We start from the raw sequence: 19,931 nt of genomic DNA, 5'->3' as shown, positions 1-19,931 counted from the left end.
ATTATATTAGAAATAATAGTGGAAAGGAAGTTTGCTTTCTTATATTAAATATGTCTGGTCAGTTAATCAGTTACCTTTCCCATGCACCCATACCCTAGAAGGGATCAAGGATATTATTCTTTACCCCAGTCACAAAGAGGTTATTCTTTTTCTTCCAGATAAATGTCAAGATTATATCTAATGAGTTACACTTCTTTGGTTTCTTGAAGGCAATTATCACATCAAAACTTAGGAACAGAGACTAGACAGCCTCTCTTACATCCATTCATTCCGTCACTGCTAGGTCTGTCAGCACAAGTATATGTTCAAATGTCTCCTTTAAGATTAGAATAGTCTCAATTTTTTTTTGTTCCCCACTTCCTCCTGTGTTGCCTCTAGATTCCAGTTGTCCATAGGCCCCTTGGCCCAGAGAACAAAAGAACAGCTGGGCGATAGCCTCTATAAAAGTGGAATACATCAGGGTCACCAGGTATCTCTATAAGAAAGCCTCCTTCCATGGTCTCCCCTCCTGAATACCCCAGGCCAGTCATCTCTCTCCCCTAGCCTATCAGTTCCTGCCAACCAAGGCCCAGGACACCTACTCATCTCTGAGCCTGTGGAGATCTGGGGAGCTCAGAGGTAGCTAGCAGAGCAAGGCAGATTTGCTTTCTGAGAACTCAGCAATGCCCTCTTCTCAATAGCGTGTTCCTCCCATATCGGGATAAATACCTTAAATCTATTCTCAGCTTAGACCTGAGTCAGAATCAGACCTGCTCCTTTGGTATCAGGCTCATGTTTCATGAGTTTCAGAACCCTCCACAAGTATACAGTTCAGTCAGACTTTATGTCTTTGATTCTGACCACTAGGACATGTTATGGTGCAAGTGTCCTTCTGTCCTGGTGCCATGAGATTAGAAAATTCCACCATTAAAGAGGACAAAGCAGTTTACTGTTGGTCATTGATTGTGAAATATTACCTGCTTTTCTGGGAATTTTCTAGGAGTCCAGTGGTTAGGACTTGGCACTTTCATTAACATGGCCCCTGGTTTCACTACCAACCCCAGGTCAGGGAACTAAGGTCCTGCAAGGTTTGTGATGCAGCCAAAAGAAATACCTGCTTCCTCCCTTTGTCTTTGTATCTAGTTTTTGTGCTGGTTCTCATTACTGAGAAATGGTCTCCTTGATATCTCAGGGAGTTATAAATCTGCAGATAGAATTCACAGAAGTTCAGTCATGGTCCTGGACTGAACATAGAGTGCAGTGTGACAGACCTGTTGCCCCATATAAATTTTCACTCAGTCAAGAACAGTGTCTTACTGCCTGAAAAACAGCTTCCCTCCCCTAACCTGCCACTTAGAACGAGTGCACTCTCACCTCGTCTCAAGGCGACACTCCATTTCCCTTTGTAAATCTTGGGTTAATCATCTAAGAGGACTGAGCAGCGTGAAGAGCCTCCTTCATGCTATTTCCATTTAGACAAGAGAGATTGAACAAGAGCCAGCATTTATTGAAGGCCTGGTATGTGTGCCAGGCAGTCTACTGGAAATTAACCTGGTGCACCTAAACTTCTTCATACCAATATGAGGAGATAAGTGATAACCTCATCTCCATTTTATAAATGAGAAAAAGGAGGACTAGGCAGTAACTCACCCAGGGTTATGTGGCAGATAAGTGGTAATGCTGGGATTTAAACTCATGTCTGTCCAATTTCAAAACCCATTCTCTTTCTCCTAAACTACTCTGCCTCCAAGAGGCTCTGATTGTTCTCAAGAAGCCACGTCATGGGTCTCCCAGAGCTGAGATCCTAGGAGGGAAGTCTCCATACACACACAGACCACTTGTCTAGTCAGTCGAGGTCACTGAACGCTAGGCCAGCATCATCAGCAGTCTTCAGCATCTCATGGCTGACTAAATCCATACATCCTCCCTCCTTTTTGGATTTACACTTGAGACTGCCAGGCATGGCATGTGAAGGAAATAATTTACAAAGTCTTCAGACTTTATGGATTCAAGTAAATGTCACTATTCTGGGGAAATGGTCCAGTTTTCAGAGCTAGACTGCTGGCTGCAGGACTGTGAATGGAGTTCACCACTGCTGCTTGATGGTACTCAGTTATGTTTGACCTCCTTTCTTTGCGAGTTTCCTGGCTTGAATTTGGGGCTGAAATTGGGAAGTCAAGAACTTGATCATAGAGACAAATAAGTTAAATTCATTTTATGAGCAAAAACAGCTATGGATGTTAAGCTATAGAGTTAATTTCTCTATATAATTCCTTCCCTTGCCAACAAATGCCTTGGCAAGTTCAAAAGCTTCTAATGGCCTGGATCCCAGTAAATTCTCTTGTTTTGGTTTCCTTTTTGGTTCTCCTGCTTCAGCCCCAAGACTACTACGGGAATGGATGGAATCACAGGCCAGGGAGGAGCCCATTCAAAACAGGGGTGCTGCAATTACCTCTCAGCCTCTCACCACTGTGTGTCATTGTCTAAGCACACAGATAGATGCAGACCTAAGTCTGAGCTAACCAGACCTTCACGTGCTTCTGCAGGCTGCACTCCTCAACTCTTTCCCAACCATCTTTGACGAGCTCCTGCAGATGTTCACTGTGCAGGAGGTGGCGGAGTTTGTGAGAGGGACTCTGGGGAGCATGCCGAGCACTGTACACATTGGGCAGTCGATGGATGTGGTGAAGCTGCAGTCCATTGCCAGAACTGTGGATAGCCGCCTGTTTTCTTTCTCAGGTAAATCAAGTTTCTTTCTCAGGTAAATCAAGTTGGGATGCGAGTCAGACCCACCTTTCTTCCTTATCAGGGTGTTGGCCAAGTGGTAAGCAAAGGCTCAATTTTACCAGCCATCATGTGAGAAGTCAGTGGACCTTAAAATGCAGAGTTTTTGGTAACCTCTGTTAGGGAATGCAGCCGAAACCTAGGCCTACTGCCTCCCTCACAGCTTATTTCTAGGGACCCACATGAGGTGGCCTGCAAAGCAACCTCCAGGCCCACAAATCTAGCCAGCTGCCAAAAAAGGGATCTGCCACAGCCCCAGCAAGATGAAAAAGCAGAGGGAAAGGAGGGGGAACAGAGAGAAAGGTCTAGTGCAAGAAGGTAGGATGAGTCAAGGAAAGAAAAGAAACCCTGAAAGGAGGCCCTGAGGACCCACTGCACTTTGTTTCCTTGCCTTGCCAGACAGATAGATTCCTTTTCCTCCCTTTGGAGGAGCCTCTAAAGGTTAGACAAAGAGATAGGCAGGGAGCCCTCCACACTTTAAATAGTGGAAAAGAATCTGCCTGCCAATGCAGGAGATGTAAGAGACGCAGGTTCAGTCACTGGGAAGGGAAGTTCCCCTGGAGGGGGAAATGGCAACCCACTCCAGTATTCTTGCCTGGGAAATCCCACATCCAGAGGATCCTGGCAGGCTACAGCCCATGGCACTGGTGGCGGGGAGTCAGAAACCTCTGAGCAACTCAGCACACCACACCCCGAAAGAGATCAGGAAAGCCTGATAAACTTAATACGATCAGGGAGTTCCCTGCTGGTGGTCCAGTGGCTAAGACTCCACGCTCCCAATGCAGGGGGCCTGAGTTCAATCCCTGGTTTGGGAACTATATCCCACATGCCACAACTAAGACCCGGTACAGTCAGAAAAATTAAAAAAAAAAAAATAGGGAAAAAAAAGCAATATAATATAATCAGCAGCCTAGACTGTCTTTCAGAAGGAACCTCTGGATTCATACCTGAGGCCACATTGAACATGATCAAATATTCAGTAGTCAAATATGATCAGCATGAGTCTGGTCCTTTAAGCAGAATATCACACTGTGGAATAAACTTCTAGGGCACAGAAATAAACCTAAAATGCTAACAAAGCAATTATTATTAGAATGTTTATAATTAGAACTTCTTGGTGGTCAAATTTTTTTTGAGTTTGACTTTCAAAGTATGAGAACAGTCATTTCTCATCCCAGAGCTACACACGTCTGCAGTATAAAACAAATACCCCCTTTAACTTAACACTGCCTGTGTAAGGAATTACTGAGACTAAAGCTGCCGCCAAGAAATGCAGCTTTTCTCTACCTGTAACTGTTCGTGGGAAGCACTTCTGTCTTCACCATTTCCTGGACTGAAGATAAAATCAGTGGTTTGCACAGACTTTCACAGAAGCCACTGCATTCACTCAAGCTGTGAGTGCTGCTTCAAGCAGCAGGTGCTTTCTTTTTTAAAAAAATTAATTTATGTTTTATTGAAGGATAATTGCTTTATAAAATTTTGCTGTTTTCTGTCAAACCTCAACATGAATCAGCCATAGGTATACGTATATCCCCTCCCTTTTGAACCTGCCTCCCATCTCCCTCCCCATCTCACCCCTCTAGTTGATACAGAGCCCTTGTTTGAGTTTCCTGAGCCATACAACAACTTTCTGTTGGCTGTCTATTTTACATATGGTAATGTAAGTTTCCATGTTACTTTTTGCATACATCTCACCCTCTACTCCCCTCTCCCCGTGTCCATAAGTCTGCTCTGTGTCTGCTTCTCCACTGTTGCCCTGTAAATAAATTCTTCGGTACCATTTTTCTAGATTCCATATATATGTGTTAGAATACTGTATTTATCTTTCTCTTTCTGACTCACTTCACTCTGTTTAATAGGTTCTAGGTTCATCCACCTCATCAGAACAGACTCACATGTGTTCCTTTTTATGGCTGAGTTTAATATTCCACTGTGTATACGTACCACAACTTCTTTACCCATTCATCTGTCGATGCACATCTAGGTTGCTTCTATGTCCTAGTTTTTGTAATAGTGCTGCAGTGAACATTGGGGTACATGTGTCTCTTTCAGTTCTGGTTTCCTCGGGTATATGCGTAGGAGTGGGATTGCTGGGTGATATGGTGGTTTTATTCCTAGTTTTTTAAGGAATCTCCATAATGTCTTCCATAGTGGCTGTATGAATTTACATTCCCACCAACAGTGCAAGAGCTTTCCCTTTTCTCCACACCCTTTCCAGCATTTGTTGTTTGTAGACTCTTTGATGAGGGCCATTCTGACTGGTATGAGGTGATTTCTCATTGTGGATTTGATTTGCGTTTGTGTAATAGTGAATAATGTTGAGCATCTTTTCATGTGTTTGTTAGCCATCTGTATGTCTTCTTTGGAGAAATGTCTGTTTAGGTCTTTTTCCCACTTTTTGATTGGGTTGTTTATTTTTCTGGTATTGAGTTGTATAAGCTGCTTGTATATTTTGGAAATTAATCCTTTGTCAGTTACTTCATTTGCTGCTATTTTCTCCCATTCTGAGGATTCCCTTTTCACCTTGCTTATAGTTTCCTTTGCTGTGCAAAAGCTTTAAGTTTAATCAGGTCCCATTGTTTACTTTTGTTTTTATTTCAGTTACTGTAGGAGGTGGATCATAGAGGATCTTGCTTTGATTTATTTCTGCCTATGTTGTCCTCTAAGAGTTTTATAGTTTCTGGTCTTACATGTAGGTCTTTAATCCATTTCGAGTTTATCTTTGTGTATGGTGTTAGGAAGTGTTCTAATTTCATTCTTTTATTTGTAGCTGTCCAGTTTTCCCAACACCATTTATTAAAGAGGCTGTCTTTGCCCCATTGTATATTCTTGCCTCCTTTGTCAAAAGTAAGGTACCCATAGGTGCATGGATTTATTTCTGGGCTTTCTGTCTTGTTCCATTAATTTATATTTCTGTTTTTGTGCCAGTACCATACTTTCTTGATGACTGTAGCTTTGTAATATAACCTGAAATCAGGAAACTTGATTCCTCCAGCTCTATTCTTCTTTCTCAAGACTGCTTTGGTTATTCGGGATCTTTTGTGTTTCCATATGAATTGTGAAATTTTTTGTTCTAGTTCTGTGAAATATGCCATTGGTAATTTGATAGGGATTACATTAAATCTGTAGATTGCATTTGGTAGTATAGTCATTTTCACAATATTGATTCTTCCTAGGAACAATTTCAACAACAATGTTCAATCCAGGAACATGAAATGTCTCTCCATCTGTTTATGTCATCTGATTGCTTTCATTAGTGTCTTATAATTTTCTGTGTACAGTTCTTTTATCTCCTTAGATATTTAATTCTTTTTGTTGCAGTGGTGAATGGGATTGATTCTTTAATTGCTCTTTCTGATTTTTCATTGTTAGTATATAGAAATGCAAATGATATCTGTGTATTAATTTTGTATCCTGCAACTTTGCTAATTCACTGATTAGCTCTATTAATTTTCTGATTCTATATTTAGGGTTTTCTGTGTACAGTGAGAGCTTTACTTCTTTTCTGATCTGGATTCCTTTTATTTCTTTTTCTTCTCTGATTGCTGTAGCTAGGACTTCCAGAACTATGTTGAATAATAGTGGTGAAAGTAGACACCTTTATCGTGTTCCTGATCTTAGGGGGAATGCTTTCAGTTTCTCACCATTGAGAATAATGTTTGCTATAGGCTTATCATATATGGCCTTTACTGTGTTGAGGCAGGTTTCTTCTATGGCCATTTTTTGAAGAGTTTCAATCATAAATAGGTGCTGGATTTTTTCAAAGGCTTTTTCTGCATCTACTGAGATGATCATATGGTTTTTATCTTTCAGTTTGTGAATATGGTGTATCACATTGATTAATTTCCATATATTGAAGAATCCTTGCATCCCTGGAATAAACCCAACTTGATCATGGTGTATGAGCTTTTTGATGTGTCGCTGAATTCTGTTTGCAAAAATTTTGTTGAGTATTTTTGCATCTATGTTCATCAGTGATATTGGCCTATAGTTTTCTTTTTTGTGTGTTGTCTTTGTCTTGTTTTGGTATCGGGGTGATGGTGGCCTTGTAGAATGAATTTGGAAGTGTTCCTTCCTCTGCAATTTTTTGAAAGACTTTTAGAAGGATAGGCATTAGCTCTTCTCTGAATGTTTGATAGGATTCTCCTGTGAAGCCATCTGGTCCTGGGCTTTTGTTTTTTTGGGAGATTTTTGATCACAGCTTCAATTTCAGTGCTTTTAATTGGGTTGTTCATAATTTCTATTTCTTCCTGGTTCAGTCTTGGAAGATTGAACTTTTCTAAGACTCTGTCCATTTCTTCCAGGCTATCTGTTTTATTGCTGTATTGTTGTTCATAATAGTCTCTTATAATGCTTTGTATTTCTGCATTTTCTGTTGTAACCTCTCCTTTTTCATTTCTAATTTTGTTGATTTGATTCTTCTCTCTTTTTTTCTTGATGAGTCTGGCTAAAGGTTTGTCAACTTTGTTTATCTTCTCAAAGAACCAGCATTTAGTTTTATTAATCTTTACTATTGTTTCTTTCATTTCTTTTTCATTTATTTCTGCTCGGATCTTTATGATTTCTTTCCTTCTACTAAATTTGGGGAGGGGGGTTGTTCTTTTTCCCATTGTTTTAGATGTAAAGTTAGGTTGTCTATTCAATGTTTCTCTTGTTTCTTGAGGTAGGATCGTATGGCTGTAAACTTCCCTCTTAGAACTGCTTTTGCTGCATCCCATAGGTTTTGAGTTGTCATGTTTTCATTGTCATTTGTTTCTAGAAAGTTTTTGATTTCCCTTTTGATTTCTTCAGTAACCTGTTGGTTATTTAGAAACATGTTGTTTAATCTCCATGTGTTTGTGTTTCTTACATTTTTTTTCTTGTAATTGATATCTAGTCTCATAGCATTGTGGTCAGAGAAGATGCTTGATACGATTTCAATTTTCTTAAATTTACTGAGGTTCGATTTGTGACCCAAGATGTGGTCTTTCTGGAGAATGTTCCATGTGCACTTGAGAAGAAGGTGTATTCTTCTGCATTTGGATGGAATGTCCTAAAGATATCAATGTATCATCTCATCTAATGTATCATTTAAGACTTGTGTTTCCCTATTAATTTTCTGTTTTGATGATCTGTCCATTGGTGTGAGTGGGGTGTTAAAGTCTCCTACTATTATTGTGTTGCTATCAATTTCTCCTCTTATGTCTGTTAGTGTTTGTCTTATGTATTGAGGTGCTCCTATGTTGAGCAAGCAGTTTCTTTGTGAGTGTATGGGAAGGCGGACAGCAGACTGCCCTCACTGACATACTTTATTAGAAATAAAATACTTTTTAAAATACTTTTGCATCTAATAGCTGGTTCTCATAATCACTTAAGAAAAATTGTTTTTATGTGGCTGGAACTATGTAATTGGATTTGGTGATAACAAGCCACCACCAGATTTTCACTTGTATCTCACGTTCATTGAATGCCTGAGCCGCAGCATCTTTCCTGAGGCAGAAGGACTTTTACCAGTAATGTCTTGAACCCAACCCTTACATTTCCCAGAGCATATCAGTTTGGTTTCTTCATCAGCAGATTCCAATAACAAACTGCTATTTTGTCTGCAGGCAGCTATTGGTTGTTACAAATCCTGCTGTGTTGGCATTTTGGTCTACAAAAGACAGTAGGGACTTCTCTTTTATCCAAGCATCCTTTTAAACATATAATAGTTGTCACTCCATTTTATTTCAACATGTTCTAAGTATTTGACAAGGCAGTCCCCCAGATCTCCTGTATATCACGTAATTTGTCTTTTGCCAATAAAGATTTTCATTCTGAATTTCATTTAGAGTACTTAATTATGGCCAGATATGAACAAAAAATCCAAAATACCATGGCTTGTTTGTGTTACTGGTACTCTGACTAAATCATGCTGACTGGCTGTGGTGCCACTTTAATCACACAGTCATTGACCACATAGGAGTGCAAGATACCAGAAACATGTCCACACTTATATTTCACCTTGTCTTCTCACCACACCTGTGAAGTAAATGCAAAAGGGGGCTGTTAGCACCTCATTGTATAGATGGGAGAAATCAAACCTGTAGAAGGAATCAACCTGCCTAAGGTCTTAGAGTGAATTGATAAAAGAGCTTGATTTAGTATTTAACCTTCCTGAATTCAGAGTTCTAAATATAGTCACCCCCTGATGAAGATAGTTTTTAGGCAGCATTGAAGAAGAAAGAAAAGAAAAATATTTTAATGTATGCAGTGGGACTGGCAAAGAGGTTTAGCTAATTATCAAAGGCTTATGACAAGGTGGAAGTCCTCCTTCTGTCCCTTTCATTACTGTGGAGTCACACAGCATCCCACAGGCCAGAGGGGGAAAGTGCAGTATAGGCTTAGGAGGGTGGGAGCGCCGGGCCGCCGTCAGGGCGTCATGAAGAGGAACCATTTATAATCCATATCAAGTCTGCTAGTTAGTTCCATCAGCATAGTTCATAGAACTAAGTGTGTCATTTAAATGGAGTTTAATTTGGAGTCTAGTCAATAAAGAGATTTCATTTGGAAGCAGTCTCCTAACATACATCCTGCATAAAAGGCCCTAGATAATTGAGGCCTGAAATGTGAAAAAAGAAAAGAGAGAGAGAAGGAAAATGCTGTGATGTGTCTTCAGATGTCCGGGAAGTGGGCTGTTAGACCTGCCCACAGGCAGGGACTGTTTTCCAGCGTGGCTGCAGTCCCAGCCCCACCTGCCTGGAGACCAGCTGCATCCTGTGTTGCCCTTGGCTTCCAAAGGCAGCTGGTTCTTCTCCAAAGGGCTGCTTCACCTTTGTGTTTTCTCCCCCAGAATCCCGCCGCATCCTGCTTCCAGTGGTTCTCCATCACATCCATCTTCACCTGAGGCAGCAGAAGGAGCTGCTCATCTGCTCAGGGATTCTCGGCAGCATCTTCTCCATCGTCAAGACCAGCTCTCTGGTAGTGGCCCTAGACCTGTGCCACCCCCGGCCCTAAGCTCTGTCCCCGTCCTGTGTCAGTTTAACCAGAAGCAGACCAACAAAGATCATTTTGTTCACTTCCCAGTCAGAGAAGCTTTCATCAGTGACAAGAAGGTGCCCAAGTGAATGGAGGCCTGCCTATGTATGCCCAGCAGGCTTCTCAACATAACACAGTCTTGCTATTTAAAAAAACAAAAAACAAAAAAAGTACTACCGTAAATACACCCAGAAACATAGTCATCTGTAGTACCAGAAAACCCCATCCCGTGCTGCTTGCTCTGTTTCTATCAAAAGACATTACTTCTGTATTCCTGGGAGTGTTCTGAGGATACTCAGGCAAGAACGAGCACAAGGAGGCAGGCCCAGGCTGAGAGGCAGCTTGCTCATTCAGACTTTTCTGTCAGCTTCCTGGCAGCTTGATTCCACCCATATGGCATTCCTATACCAAGCCAGATGAGACATGGTATACAAGCGATGCACGTTGCCCGCAATAGTTCTCAGCCTCATGGGATGCTGGAACGGCACTTCAGGGCTCAGGTTTCAGCTGGTAGTGCTCTTGCCTATTTTCCTTCTTCTTTATTTTTAGTTTTTTAGAAGAGACCCATGTTAGAAGGGAGGGGAGATAAGGAAGGCAGAAAAACATGTATCAGGCATGGATAAGGGTAGGAATTTATTTTAATTATGTTATATGTTTATACTATGGAAGAAATGAATATCTCTTTTAGAAAACTATAGGAAAGTATAAACAAATTTAAAATAAGACTGAGTCTTTATTTACACAATCTTCCTAAGTTGAGATAAGGTTTCTGGAGAATAAAATTTCAAGTGCATTTAAAATAAATACCAGGAACCAAGTGATACAAACATAGAAGGTTAGGTTGTCTGTGAAGATAGCATGGGAGAGGTGCAGAGAAGAAAAAATGTGCTTGGTTTGAACAGGATGCAAGGGCTCAATAGGGTGCTGTGGTATCTGGTATCCCGACTTAAAGGACCATCTGGTGATAGCGGCCTACCTTGGCAGAGCGACTATGATGGCTGCAGTGGCCCTTTTGTTTGCTCTTGGCTCCAGGCAAGGCCCGGCAGCTCTCCTTCCCACCAGGCCTCAGAGAAGCAACACCAGGCACATAAGGTGTACTGGTGACCCAGGGTCAGGGGATGGGAGGCTGGTTGCTAAGGGAAAGAGATAAATTGCAGGGGAAAAGCAAGGGGAGAGAAGGGATGAAAAAGGAATGGGAGCAAGTGAAAATCTGAAGGAAGTGATCTGGTTGTATGTGTGGGGTTAGAGACTAACCCCGCAGCTACTCAAAGAGCCATCACAGGTTTTAAAAGTGTTATAATTAATTCAGCAAATGAGGAAGAAGACTGTGGTCCCAAGAGCCTTTCAAATCTTTCTTGCAGAATGGGATTCAGTAAAACTACATTGAATGGACAGCTGGCCGGGGGAGTGGGGGGGGCGGTGCTGGGGTTGGGGGGTGGATGAAATTTAAGCTCCACTGAAGCATAGATCTTACCTTTTTTGATCACTTGTGTATGCTCAGGTCTTCAAACAGTTACTGGCCCATGGTAGATACTTAGTGAATGGTGGGTTGATAGATGGAGGGACATTTGGACTGGCAATAGTATAAAGGGACTGGAGAAGAGGCAACGGGAATCTCTTTGTGAGATCATGAAAATCAGGCTGTAGGATGTGGATTGCATGTGAGAGGTCCAGAAAAAGATAACACAGACTCTTCCTAAAGTCAGAACTTACTGGGAAGCAGCCCTCAATGAGGAAGCATGCTCCATTATTTTTGTGAGGCTACCTTAGAGGGACACACCGAGACCAGGGTCTTTCTGGTCGACCAAGGAACATGAGCAGGAATGCCGAGGAGCTAGAGGGAGCATGTCTGAGCAGCAGTCAGGCCTGGCAAAGAGTGAGGTCACGCACAGAGAAAATGGTCCTGAGGAAGACTGCAATGCTTCTGTGTGCATTAGCAGTAGGGAAGCTGCTGCCTCCACACCCTGTGGTGTGAACTCTACCATTTTCTCAGAGTGATAGTCAGCAGTGTTGTGCTCTCTCCTGACTTTTCTAGGAAAATCAGAAAAGACATTTAACTTAGGATCTTCGTTTCGTCCTTGTGTATCAAGATTAATGCATCTGCCTGCGGTTCAGAACTGCAGGTGTCAGGGTGTTGCTGTGTGAGGCTCAGTCTCCAGCCCCCAAACCAGGGCAACAGCGGCAGGTGTGCCTCCCTTCCTCGCAGAGCCGTTGTTCCAGGTTCTTTGACACTGCATGCCAGTGAGGCTGGGGGCTCAGTGTTGAGAGCTAAGTCAGAAGACCACTCCTGACCGTGGCTGATGTAGTAAGTACTGTCCACTGCGCGTCAGCCAGCCTGGCGCTGACGCTGTGCTCTCTTGCTGCTCGCTCCAGGAGGCAGATGTCATGGAGGAGGTAGAAATGATGGTGGAAAGCCTCTTGGACGTGCTCTTACAGACTCTGCTCACCATCATGAGCAAATCGCATGCGCAGGAGGCGGTAAGAGGGCAGCGGTGCCCGCAGTGCACAGCGGAGATCACTGTTAGTAACTAACATTCAGGTTTTCTTGCTTTCTTTTCTAACCCGGGGCTCCTCCACATGGAACCTCATCTCACATCACACCACCCTCATCTCAGCTTCCCTCCCTGCATGGTTGTCCGCATGCTGCCCTTTTCCCCTCTCCAGTCGGACTCCATCTCCTCGCTAGGTTCATGCTCAGAGGAGTGTACTTAGGGACAGGCCCAAGGATGCTTCCTGTCCTGTTTTCCTGCACACAGTCTCCACTGGCCTTTGCCTTTGGACCAGGTCACTTTCTGTAATATGGAATAAAGCAGAGAATGAAGGTGACAGCTGTCAACTGTTCCTTCTAGGAGCAGGCTCTCGCCAGTGATGTGTGCACCACAGTAATTTTCTCACAGTCTGCTTGTACCTACAAATTAGTTGCTTTTGGCCACAGTTCAGTTCAGTTCAGTTCAGTCGCTCACAGTATTTGTATCTAAATGTGGAGCATCAGGGAAAGCATGATGAGGTAGAATGACACTGGCATTGTTGGACAGTGATCTCCCGTGATCTAACTAGGAGAGAAACAGACTGGGAGAGCTTTGCAGGAGAGGCAGAGAGACACCCCCCAGACCCCCCTGTTCTTATGCAGTGTGCACTTCTTAGCCCTGATGTTGGGACATGATAAACAGCTTGCTGGGGATCTTCCTGTTGGCAGTTGGGAGACTACAGTGATCCCTTTGTAGAAAAGCTCCTGTGGGAGCAAGTCAAGCTCCAGCAAGTTAGGGAGAGCAGAGAGCAGATGTGTTCAAGACCATATGGGCTTGGAAAGAATGTCTGCTCCCTTAGGAACTCCTACGCAGGATACTCTCACTATAGGTAACAACATGCTCCCTGGCATGTCCTGGTAGCCCATCCCTCTAACCAGCAATGACACAGTGCTGGCTGTGGGCCAGACCCTGCTTTTGCACTTTATAAACAGTAACTCACTAGCAATACTAAAGAAGTGATTTATTTCATATACATCTAATGAAGATAACAACAGTTTATTGAGCACTTCTTTATGTGCTGGCCTTTTTACTTAAATGCTTTATGTACATTAATGCATCTGATTCTCGAAACAAATTATGGCTTATGTCCATTTCTTCAGATAAAACTGAGGTTCATGCACCTGTATATATTTTGCATACATGTATGTCTAATAATTTCATGAGTCACAAAAGGATTTGAGAGACTAAAAAAGAGTTGTCATAGTCCCACAAACTTAAAAACATTTGAAAACTGCCCAAATGAAGTCATTTTCCCTCCATCTCTTCTGAGAAGGCAGCCTTGTAAGAGGAAACCATGCTCAGCTGCCCCATGACAGAAGTTTCCAAGAGATGGTAAAAGTCTTTGGAGTCCTTAAGCCAGGGTTTTCATCTGCGTACCCCAGTTGGAACCTGAAGAAATTTTAAAGACTCATTTTTTTTAATCTTTAAATTTTTACTTAAAGCCATTAGCTCATCTTCTCAGAAAGGTCAGTTTTAAAGCCGTTAGCTCATCTTCTCAGAAAGGTCAGTTTTGACTCCTCTGATTTCCTGAGGGTCATGTTGATCTACTGTGTTCCATCTCCAGCGATCACATGTCAGCTCTGGGAGTTCCCAGAGGAGATCCTTGTATAAAGACTGCTCCAGCCCAGCGGGATGGGCAGAGTCCAAATTCTGTCCAGAGAAGTCTGAGCTCCTTGTTCCCAGGGACCCCTCCAGACTTTAGTGTGGTGCCCTGGCAGGGTATAATGACAAAGGACTATGCAGCCAAAAGTTCCCTAGGGAAAAAACTAGAATATCTGTCTCGTTTGGCTGTACTTCTTTCTTACACGCTAAGATTTTTCAATTAGCCCCATGCTGCAGCAGTCTTATTAAAATTCCCAAGCCCTCCAGGCACCCCTTTAACAGAAAAGAAAATTCATTTTCAGGGCCAGAGTTGTCACCTTCCCTCTCATGATCATTGGGGCCATCTCAGACCCTTCCTTCTCTCCTTGCCCTCTGTGGATTGGGGGAACACAGCTCTTGTGATTGGCCTTGCTAAGTGTATTTTGGGTTGTTCCCCAGGGTGAGTATGTGTCCTGCCTTCTCTCGCTGCTCCGCCAGATGTGTGACACGCATTACCAGCACCTCCTGGACAACTTCCAGAGCAAAGATGAGCTCAAGGTAGGCCGAGAAACACTAACCTTTCACCCAGGAAAGGAAGCACGCAGCTAAGACTGCCCAGCAGTTTTTCCCCCTGCCAATAGAGAAGTGCAAGTGGCCTGCCCTGCTGAGAGTGGAAGATTTACCAGCCTCGCTTTACAGCTGAATATATGGCTTCCAAAAGCAGATAGCCAGCAGTGTTCCCATACAGCCAGACCCCAGGAACGCTGGCAAGTCTTCCCTGACTGATCGCAACCTATGACCATGTGCCTCTAAGAGACACTTCTCTGGGCCACACTGATTATCAGTCAACCAGGACTCTTCCCTCTCTTATAAACACAGCAGTTGAGTTGTAGGTTACCCATGAAACAGGCTTCACTGTTTAATAACTGTAGCGATAATAATAATAATGACAACTTTTCTTCAGTAAAACATATTTCTGAAAGATTCGTATTTGTAGAAAGCAAATACAAACACTGTCCATTGGCTATCACTCTGGATCTAGAGCACTGAGGGACAGATAGTCCAGAGAAATGGGCCCATGGTCCAGATGACAGGAGAGTGTTCCCAAACTTTGAAGGGTATCAGCTGCTGGCAGACTCCAAGGGCTTGTGTGTTTGCATTAGAGCATGCTACTGAGTTCATCCCTGGATAAAGGAACTGTTGTAAACTTTATGTCTATACTTCGCCTCCATCCAGAGTCAAGTCACTTGTCAATATTTCACAGTAGTGCACTATACTGTTTTCCATTTGTGTAATCTTTATTAATCATATGAGTTAATCAGTATCACTAACACATTAAAGTATCACTAACACCTTCTGGTGTTTGATCTGGCCTACCTTTCCACAGATGTGGGCCTCTGCAGATTGTTATCCCTAACTTACTGCAGTGAGGCCAGCCTGTCTTCTCAGAGGGATGAACTTGACAACCCTTGAAGTGAGCCATAAGTTAACCAGGGCCTGGAGCTCATATACAGGTCAAGCAATGCTTGAGCTGGGGTGTAGAGCTTGAAAATCCAGTCCTGACTCTTCTAGATCATTTTCATCGTATGTGTGTGTGTTTGTGAGAGAGAGAAGGACACTAACCAATTCTCAATCAGAAGCATCATTCTCTTACTTTTTAATTAAATGTTTGTTTTTATCACAGCAGTATGTATATATGATTTTAAAAGCCAACGCATCTTACAAAGTGTGTAAATAAAACTGGTTCCTTGGCTCAACCTCACCACGTCTACCCACTACTCCCGCAAAGCAGCCACTTTGAACTCTTCTTTTGTTCTTCAAGTAGCTTCTACTGCCGTTTAAATTTTTAAAATTTTTAGTTATTGTTTATTTTCTTCTTCCCACAGAAAATGAGGCTGATTCTCCTGAATCAGCAAGTGTTTCATTAACCAGTCTTTGCACTGTTCTCATTGCTTTCATGGAGAAGCACATTTTTGGAGATACTTACTCATCTGTCCCTGAAGTGCTTCTCCAGTCCATGTGTTCTCAACACCCAAGAAAACAAGTTCTTACAATCAAGTGCTCAGGGGCCATCCCCCACAGATTGAGACCAGTGGTTTGGATGCCATGTCTGCTGGACCTCCTGTGTTTTGGCCTTTAGGCACTGGGCTGAGCAGGTATAGAGCTGCATCTCTTCTCCCCAGTTTGGGACTGGCCTGCGGCAGTGGCCAGACCTCACTGCCACGCAGCCCTCTAGGAGAAAAGCAACTCATGAAGGGAGCCAGAGTGTCACCCACTGGTCCTCTCCATTCTCATGATCTAGAAGTCAGAGAACCTGTTGAGGAGGTATGTGCTGCAGTGGTAGAGGGCACGTCTCACATCAGATTTTCCTCTCGGCCCAGGAATTCCTGCTGAAGATTTTCTGTGTGTTCCGGAACCTGATGAAGATGAGTGTCTTTCCTCGGGACTGGATGGTGATGAGACTTCTTACAAGCAAGTGAGTGTGGAAGGGCCCTGCACCAGCCTCAACGCAGCTGTCCCCAGACTATTACATGTGAGAGAAGAAGCAAGATGGAAACTTGTCAGGGTCAAAGCTGTGGGGACAGAGAGGAGAGGGTTCAAATGTGGAAGTGTTTGGAAGCACAGTCAGCAAGACTTTGCCATTTACCAAAGTTCAGGGAGGAGAAATAGTCAAAGATAGTTCAAAAGTAGAGTCTAAGTGCCTGGCAGATGGTATGCTGGTAAGGGTAGGAAAGGAACTTTTATGAATGGGAACTGTGGTACCAGAGGAGGGCTCCTGCCTCAGGAGGGCCTGCTCATTGGCCTCTGTTGCTCTGCGGTTTCAGGCAGCATCACAAGCCTTCCTCTTGACTTGATTTGTGTTGTCTGCCAGACACTGCTCAACCCGCACAGCTAGTGCTAATTACCCACTCAAGACTATGAGGCTCTGCCCACCTCTGACACTGGCCACAGAATTCACTCCAAGGTTGACCCCACTTGTCTGCCCCATTCATATTTCTGCCCTGTGCTTCTCACTGGCAAAGTGAACAAGTCATGTGGGTGGTAGGGTGTTTGCTTGTTGGGTCCCTCTATACTCAGGAGAAGGCCATTTGGCGTCCACTCTCTAGCCTACTGCCTCCTCCCTCTGATTGGCCTTTTACGTAGGCATTATGCAGAATGTAGTGAAATTATTTGTGTTAGATTTATTAGCAAGGTGTCAGGATGGTCTTTCTACTCTGTACGTTTTATAGTGCTCTTTTTTTAAAAAAACTGCAAACATTTCATACAGAACAGAAGAATGGTTATAAACAGTGTTGCAGAGATATTTCCTTAAATAGTGGATTTTCCATTTGACCCCCTCTTGTTTCTGTCTCTTAGTTCTACTCAGCACTTCAGGCTCTCCAGCCCATTCTGCAGGAGCAAGCCTCTTCTTTCAAGGCTTTTACTTTTCAAATTTATTTGCTGGTAATGAGTCTCTAATGCACTGTTTTTGCCTTGCCCCTCTTCTGCACCAAAGCTTAGGTGGTCATTGTTAGGTGTAAGCTCCTTTGCCAGGCATCCGATGCCCTTGGTAATTAAACCCTTACTCACCTGTCGCGCTTCACTTTCTCTCTCCCTTAACCTGTGCTCTTGACTCTAGCAAGCCAGCCTCCCATTAACCCTTAAATGTGCCCAAGCAAAAATTGAGAGTGATATTCTAGATCAAAGGCTGAGGTCAAATTACTCACACATGAAACTAACAGTATATGATAAAAGTAGAGATTTAATAACTGTAAATCCCTGTTATCAAGTGGAGTAATAGAATAATACTCTAAGTCCTCTGTTGGTCATAATACAGGTTCATTTTCCTAAGATCCCCCCAATACTAGAGTCACTCTTTGAACTGGAAGAAGCCTGAAAGAACCATGAAACCTTACTCCCCTCCTTTTATAGGGAAACTGTGGCCAAAGAAAAGTAGTGCCAAGACCAGGTATCAGCAGAGCTTGGTCTAGAACCCACTAGTAGGGCACTTCTCCACAGGGGTTTTTTTGTGGGGTTTGTGCCATGTATCCCTCTCACATGGGCTTCCAGGTGGCTCAGGGCTAAAAAATCCACCTACCAATGCGGGAGACATGGGTGCTATCTCTGGATTGGGAGGATCCCCTGGAGAAGAAAATGGCAGCCCCCTCCAGTATTCTTGCCTGCGAAATCCCATAGGGAGAGGAGCCTGGTGGGCTACGGTCCATGAGGTCGCAAAGAGGCGGACACAGCTGAGCACACACACACATCCTTCTCCCTTAAAGTCACATCTTACACGAGAGCTTCTTGTACTCAGGAAGCTTGCACATGGGCCGCAGACTGCGGGTGCTAAGCTGCAGGGTGCCAGTGCCAGCCCTTTAACTCTCCGACGCCTTGTCCCCTGCAGCATCATAGTCACCACTGTCCAGTACCTGTCTTCTGCGCTGCACAAGAATTTCACAGAGACAGACTTCGACTTCAAGGTAGGAGCTCCTGAAATCCATCACTATCTTTGTAATAACCACAGAAAGCCAAAAACCAGACTCCCTGTTTTTATTTTTGTTTTTGTTTTACTTAAAACAGCTGTTTTATTTTGCTCACAGGTTTGCAGGTCAGGAATTTGAGATGGATTCAGCTAAGTGTCTGATAGGTGGCTAGGGGCTTTCTTTATCTGTGCATAGTCAAACAGCTTCCAGGCTTGATAATGATTAGAGTATAACCTAAGAAACCCCTCTTGGAGGTCCTGGGAGCCAGAAACCCATGAGTTTGTTTTCCAGTCCAGAATCAACACTGTTGGTTTCAGAGAAGTCAAGAAAGCAGGGGAAAGTCCTGTTTGTAAAGATACTTTTCTAAAAACCAAGATCTTAACACTGAAATGAATTCTGCGCTACATGCATATATTTAGAATCTCTCCTTGCAAGGTTAAGAACTCAGGCTGTCACATATTTCCTCTTTCTCTCTCTCTCTCTCTAGGTGTGGAATTCTTATTTTAGCCTGGCAGTTCTGTTCATAAATCAGCCAAGCCTTCAGCTAGAAATCATTACTTCCACCAAGAGGAAGAAAATTCTAGATAAGTAAGACATATGTCTCTTATCCATCTTCCTACATGTGCCCAGATGGGGTTATGTTTCCAGGAGGGGCTCCTAGAGACGTCCACAAGGTTCTCATTGAGGTGGCTTCCCAAGGAGCCAAGTGTAAGAGCTCAACTGAGAGCAAAATGACTTTGTCTTTTGGAAAACGCTAGAAACAGAGCTGAATCCTGGCCTCCTGTCTCCTGAACCTTCTTGTGCTAATAGTTGCTTCCTGTGTTCTATTCCCAGGTATGGGGACATGCGTGTGATGATGGCTTATGAACTCTTCAGCATGTGGCAGAATTTGGGTAGGTCTTTTCTCCACACTCTTCCCTTACACATATTGTGTAGCCAAATAAGAAGTTACAAGATTAATGACTTCCTCCAGGTTTTATGAATGTTAATTCAGACCCAAGAGATCTTCACATATCTTTAGCATAACACCTCAGATGGATGGTATAGTGTAGCACATGTGCACAAAGCCCTTGGCAGGGAGAGTTAAGCTGAGAAATAAGACCCCAGCGATACATATGCACAGACCCTTTTTTGAGAACAAAAGTCAAAAGGAGAAAAAGAAGATGAGGCTGTAAGAATATAAGTCTGAGGCTCTAAGAGTATAACATCCTCTGGGCTGTCCATGTCCCAGTCCAGATGTCACAGGCCCAGAAGCCCAGTCAGCACATGAGCAAGGGCAGCAAAGATTGAAACCCTCCTTGGGTCTCTGGCATTCAGGCATTCAGACAAGGTTCCCGCTGCCAGGTGCATGTATGAAGGGAACTGCCGCATCTATGTGAGACTGACTTTAGTCTCCTTTCTTTCGACAGCTTCTCTTTGCTGCTTCTCTAATATCTAGCACTTTGAATCTTGAAATTGTCAGGTTTTGGTGGAATCCTTGGGGTGCCCTGGTAACTAGGTGGACTGTCCTTTGCTTCTGTCAGCTGCTTAGATAGGCCTGCCTGGATGCCAGAGAAGCTGCTGCTGTTCTTCCCAATGAGAACTGCTTTCAACTAAGCTC

General features: G+C 43.4%; 1 protein-coding gene across 9 annotated transcripts in view; it reads left to right on the top strand.

Annotated features, from left to right (window-relative positions):
• Positions 1-19,931, top strand: part of DOCK3 (dedicator of cytokinesis 3) — a 292,652-nt gene that overhangs the window by 224,852 nt on the left and 47,869 nt on the right. For 8 of the 9 annotated variants that reach the window (XM_042236151.2, XM_042236154.2, XM_042236153.2 and 5 more), the window contains 8 exons: positions 2,526-2,718; positions 9,575-9,702; positions 12,133-12,279; positions 14,328-14,426; positions 16,250-16,344; positions 18,253-18,328; positions 18,819-18,919; positions 19,166-19,224. In XM_042236151.2, the coding sequence (XP_042092085.1) occupies positions 2,526-2,718; positions 9,575-9,702; positions 12,133-12,279; positions 14,328-14,426; positions 16,250-16,344; positions 18,253-18,328; positions 18,819-18,919; positions 19,166-19,224 (898 nt within the window). The remainder of the gene's footprint in view (positions 1-2,525; positions 2,719-9,574; positions 9,703-12,132; positions 12,280-14,327; positions 14,427-16,249; positions 16,345-18,252; positions 18,329-18,818; positions 18,920-19,165; positions 19,225-19,931) is intronic. The other variant, XM_042236152.2, reaches the window with a different exon arrangement.

Source organism: Ovis aries, chromosome 19 (genome assembly GCF_016772045.2).
Source record: "Ovis aries strain OAR_USU_Benz2616 breed Rambouillet chromosome 19, ARS-UI_Ramb_v3.0, whole genome shotgun sequence".
NCBI classification, from domain to species: Eukaryota; Metazoa; Chordata; class Mammalia; order Artiodactyla; family Bovidae; genus Ovis; species Ovis aries.
This window is presented reverse-complemented; position numbering and strand designations above follow the sequence as displayed.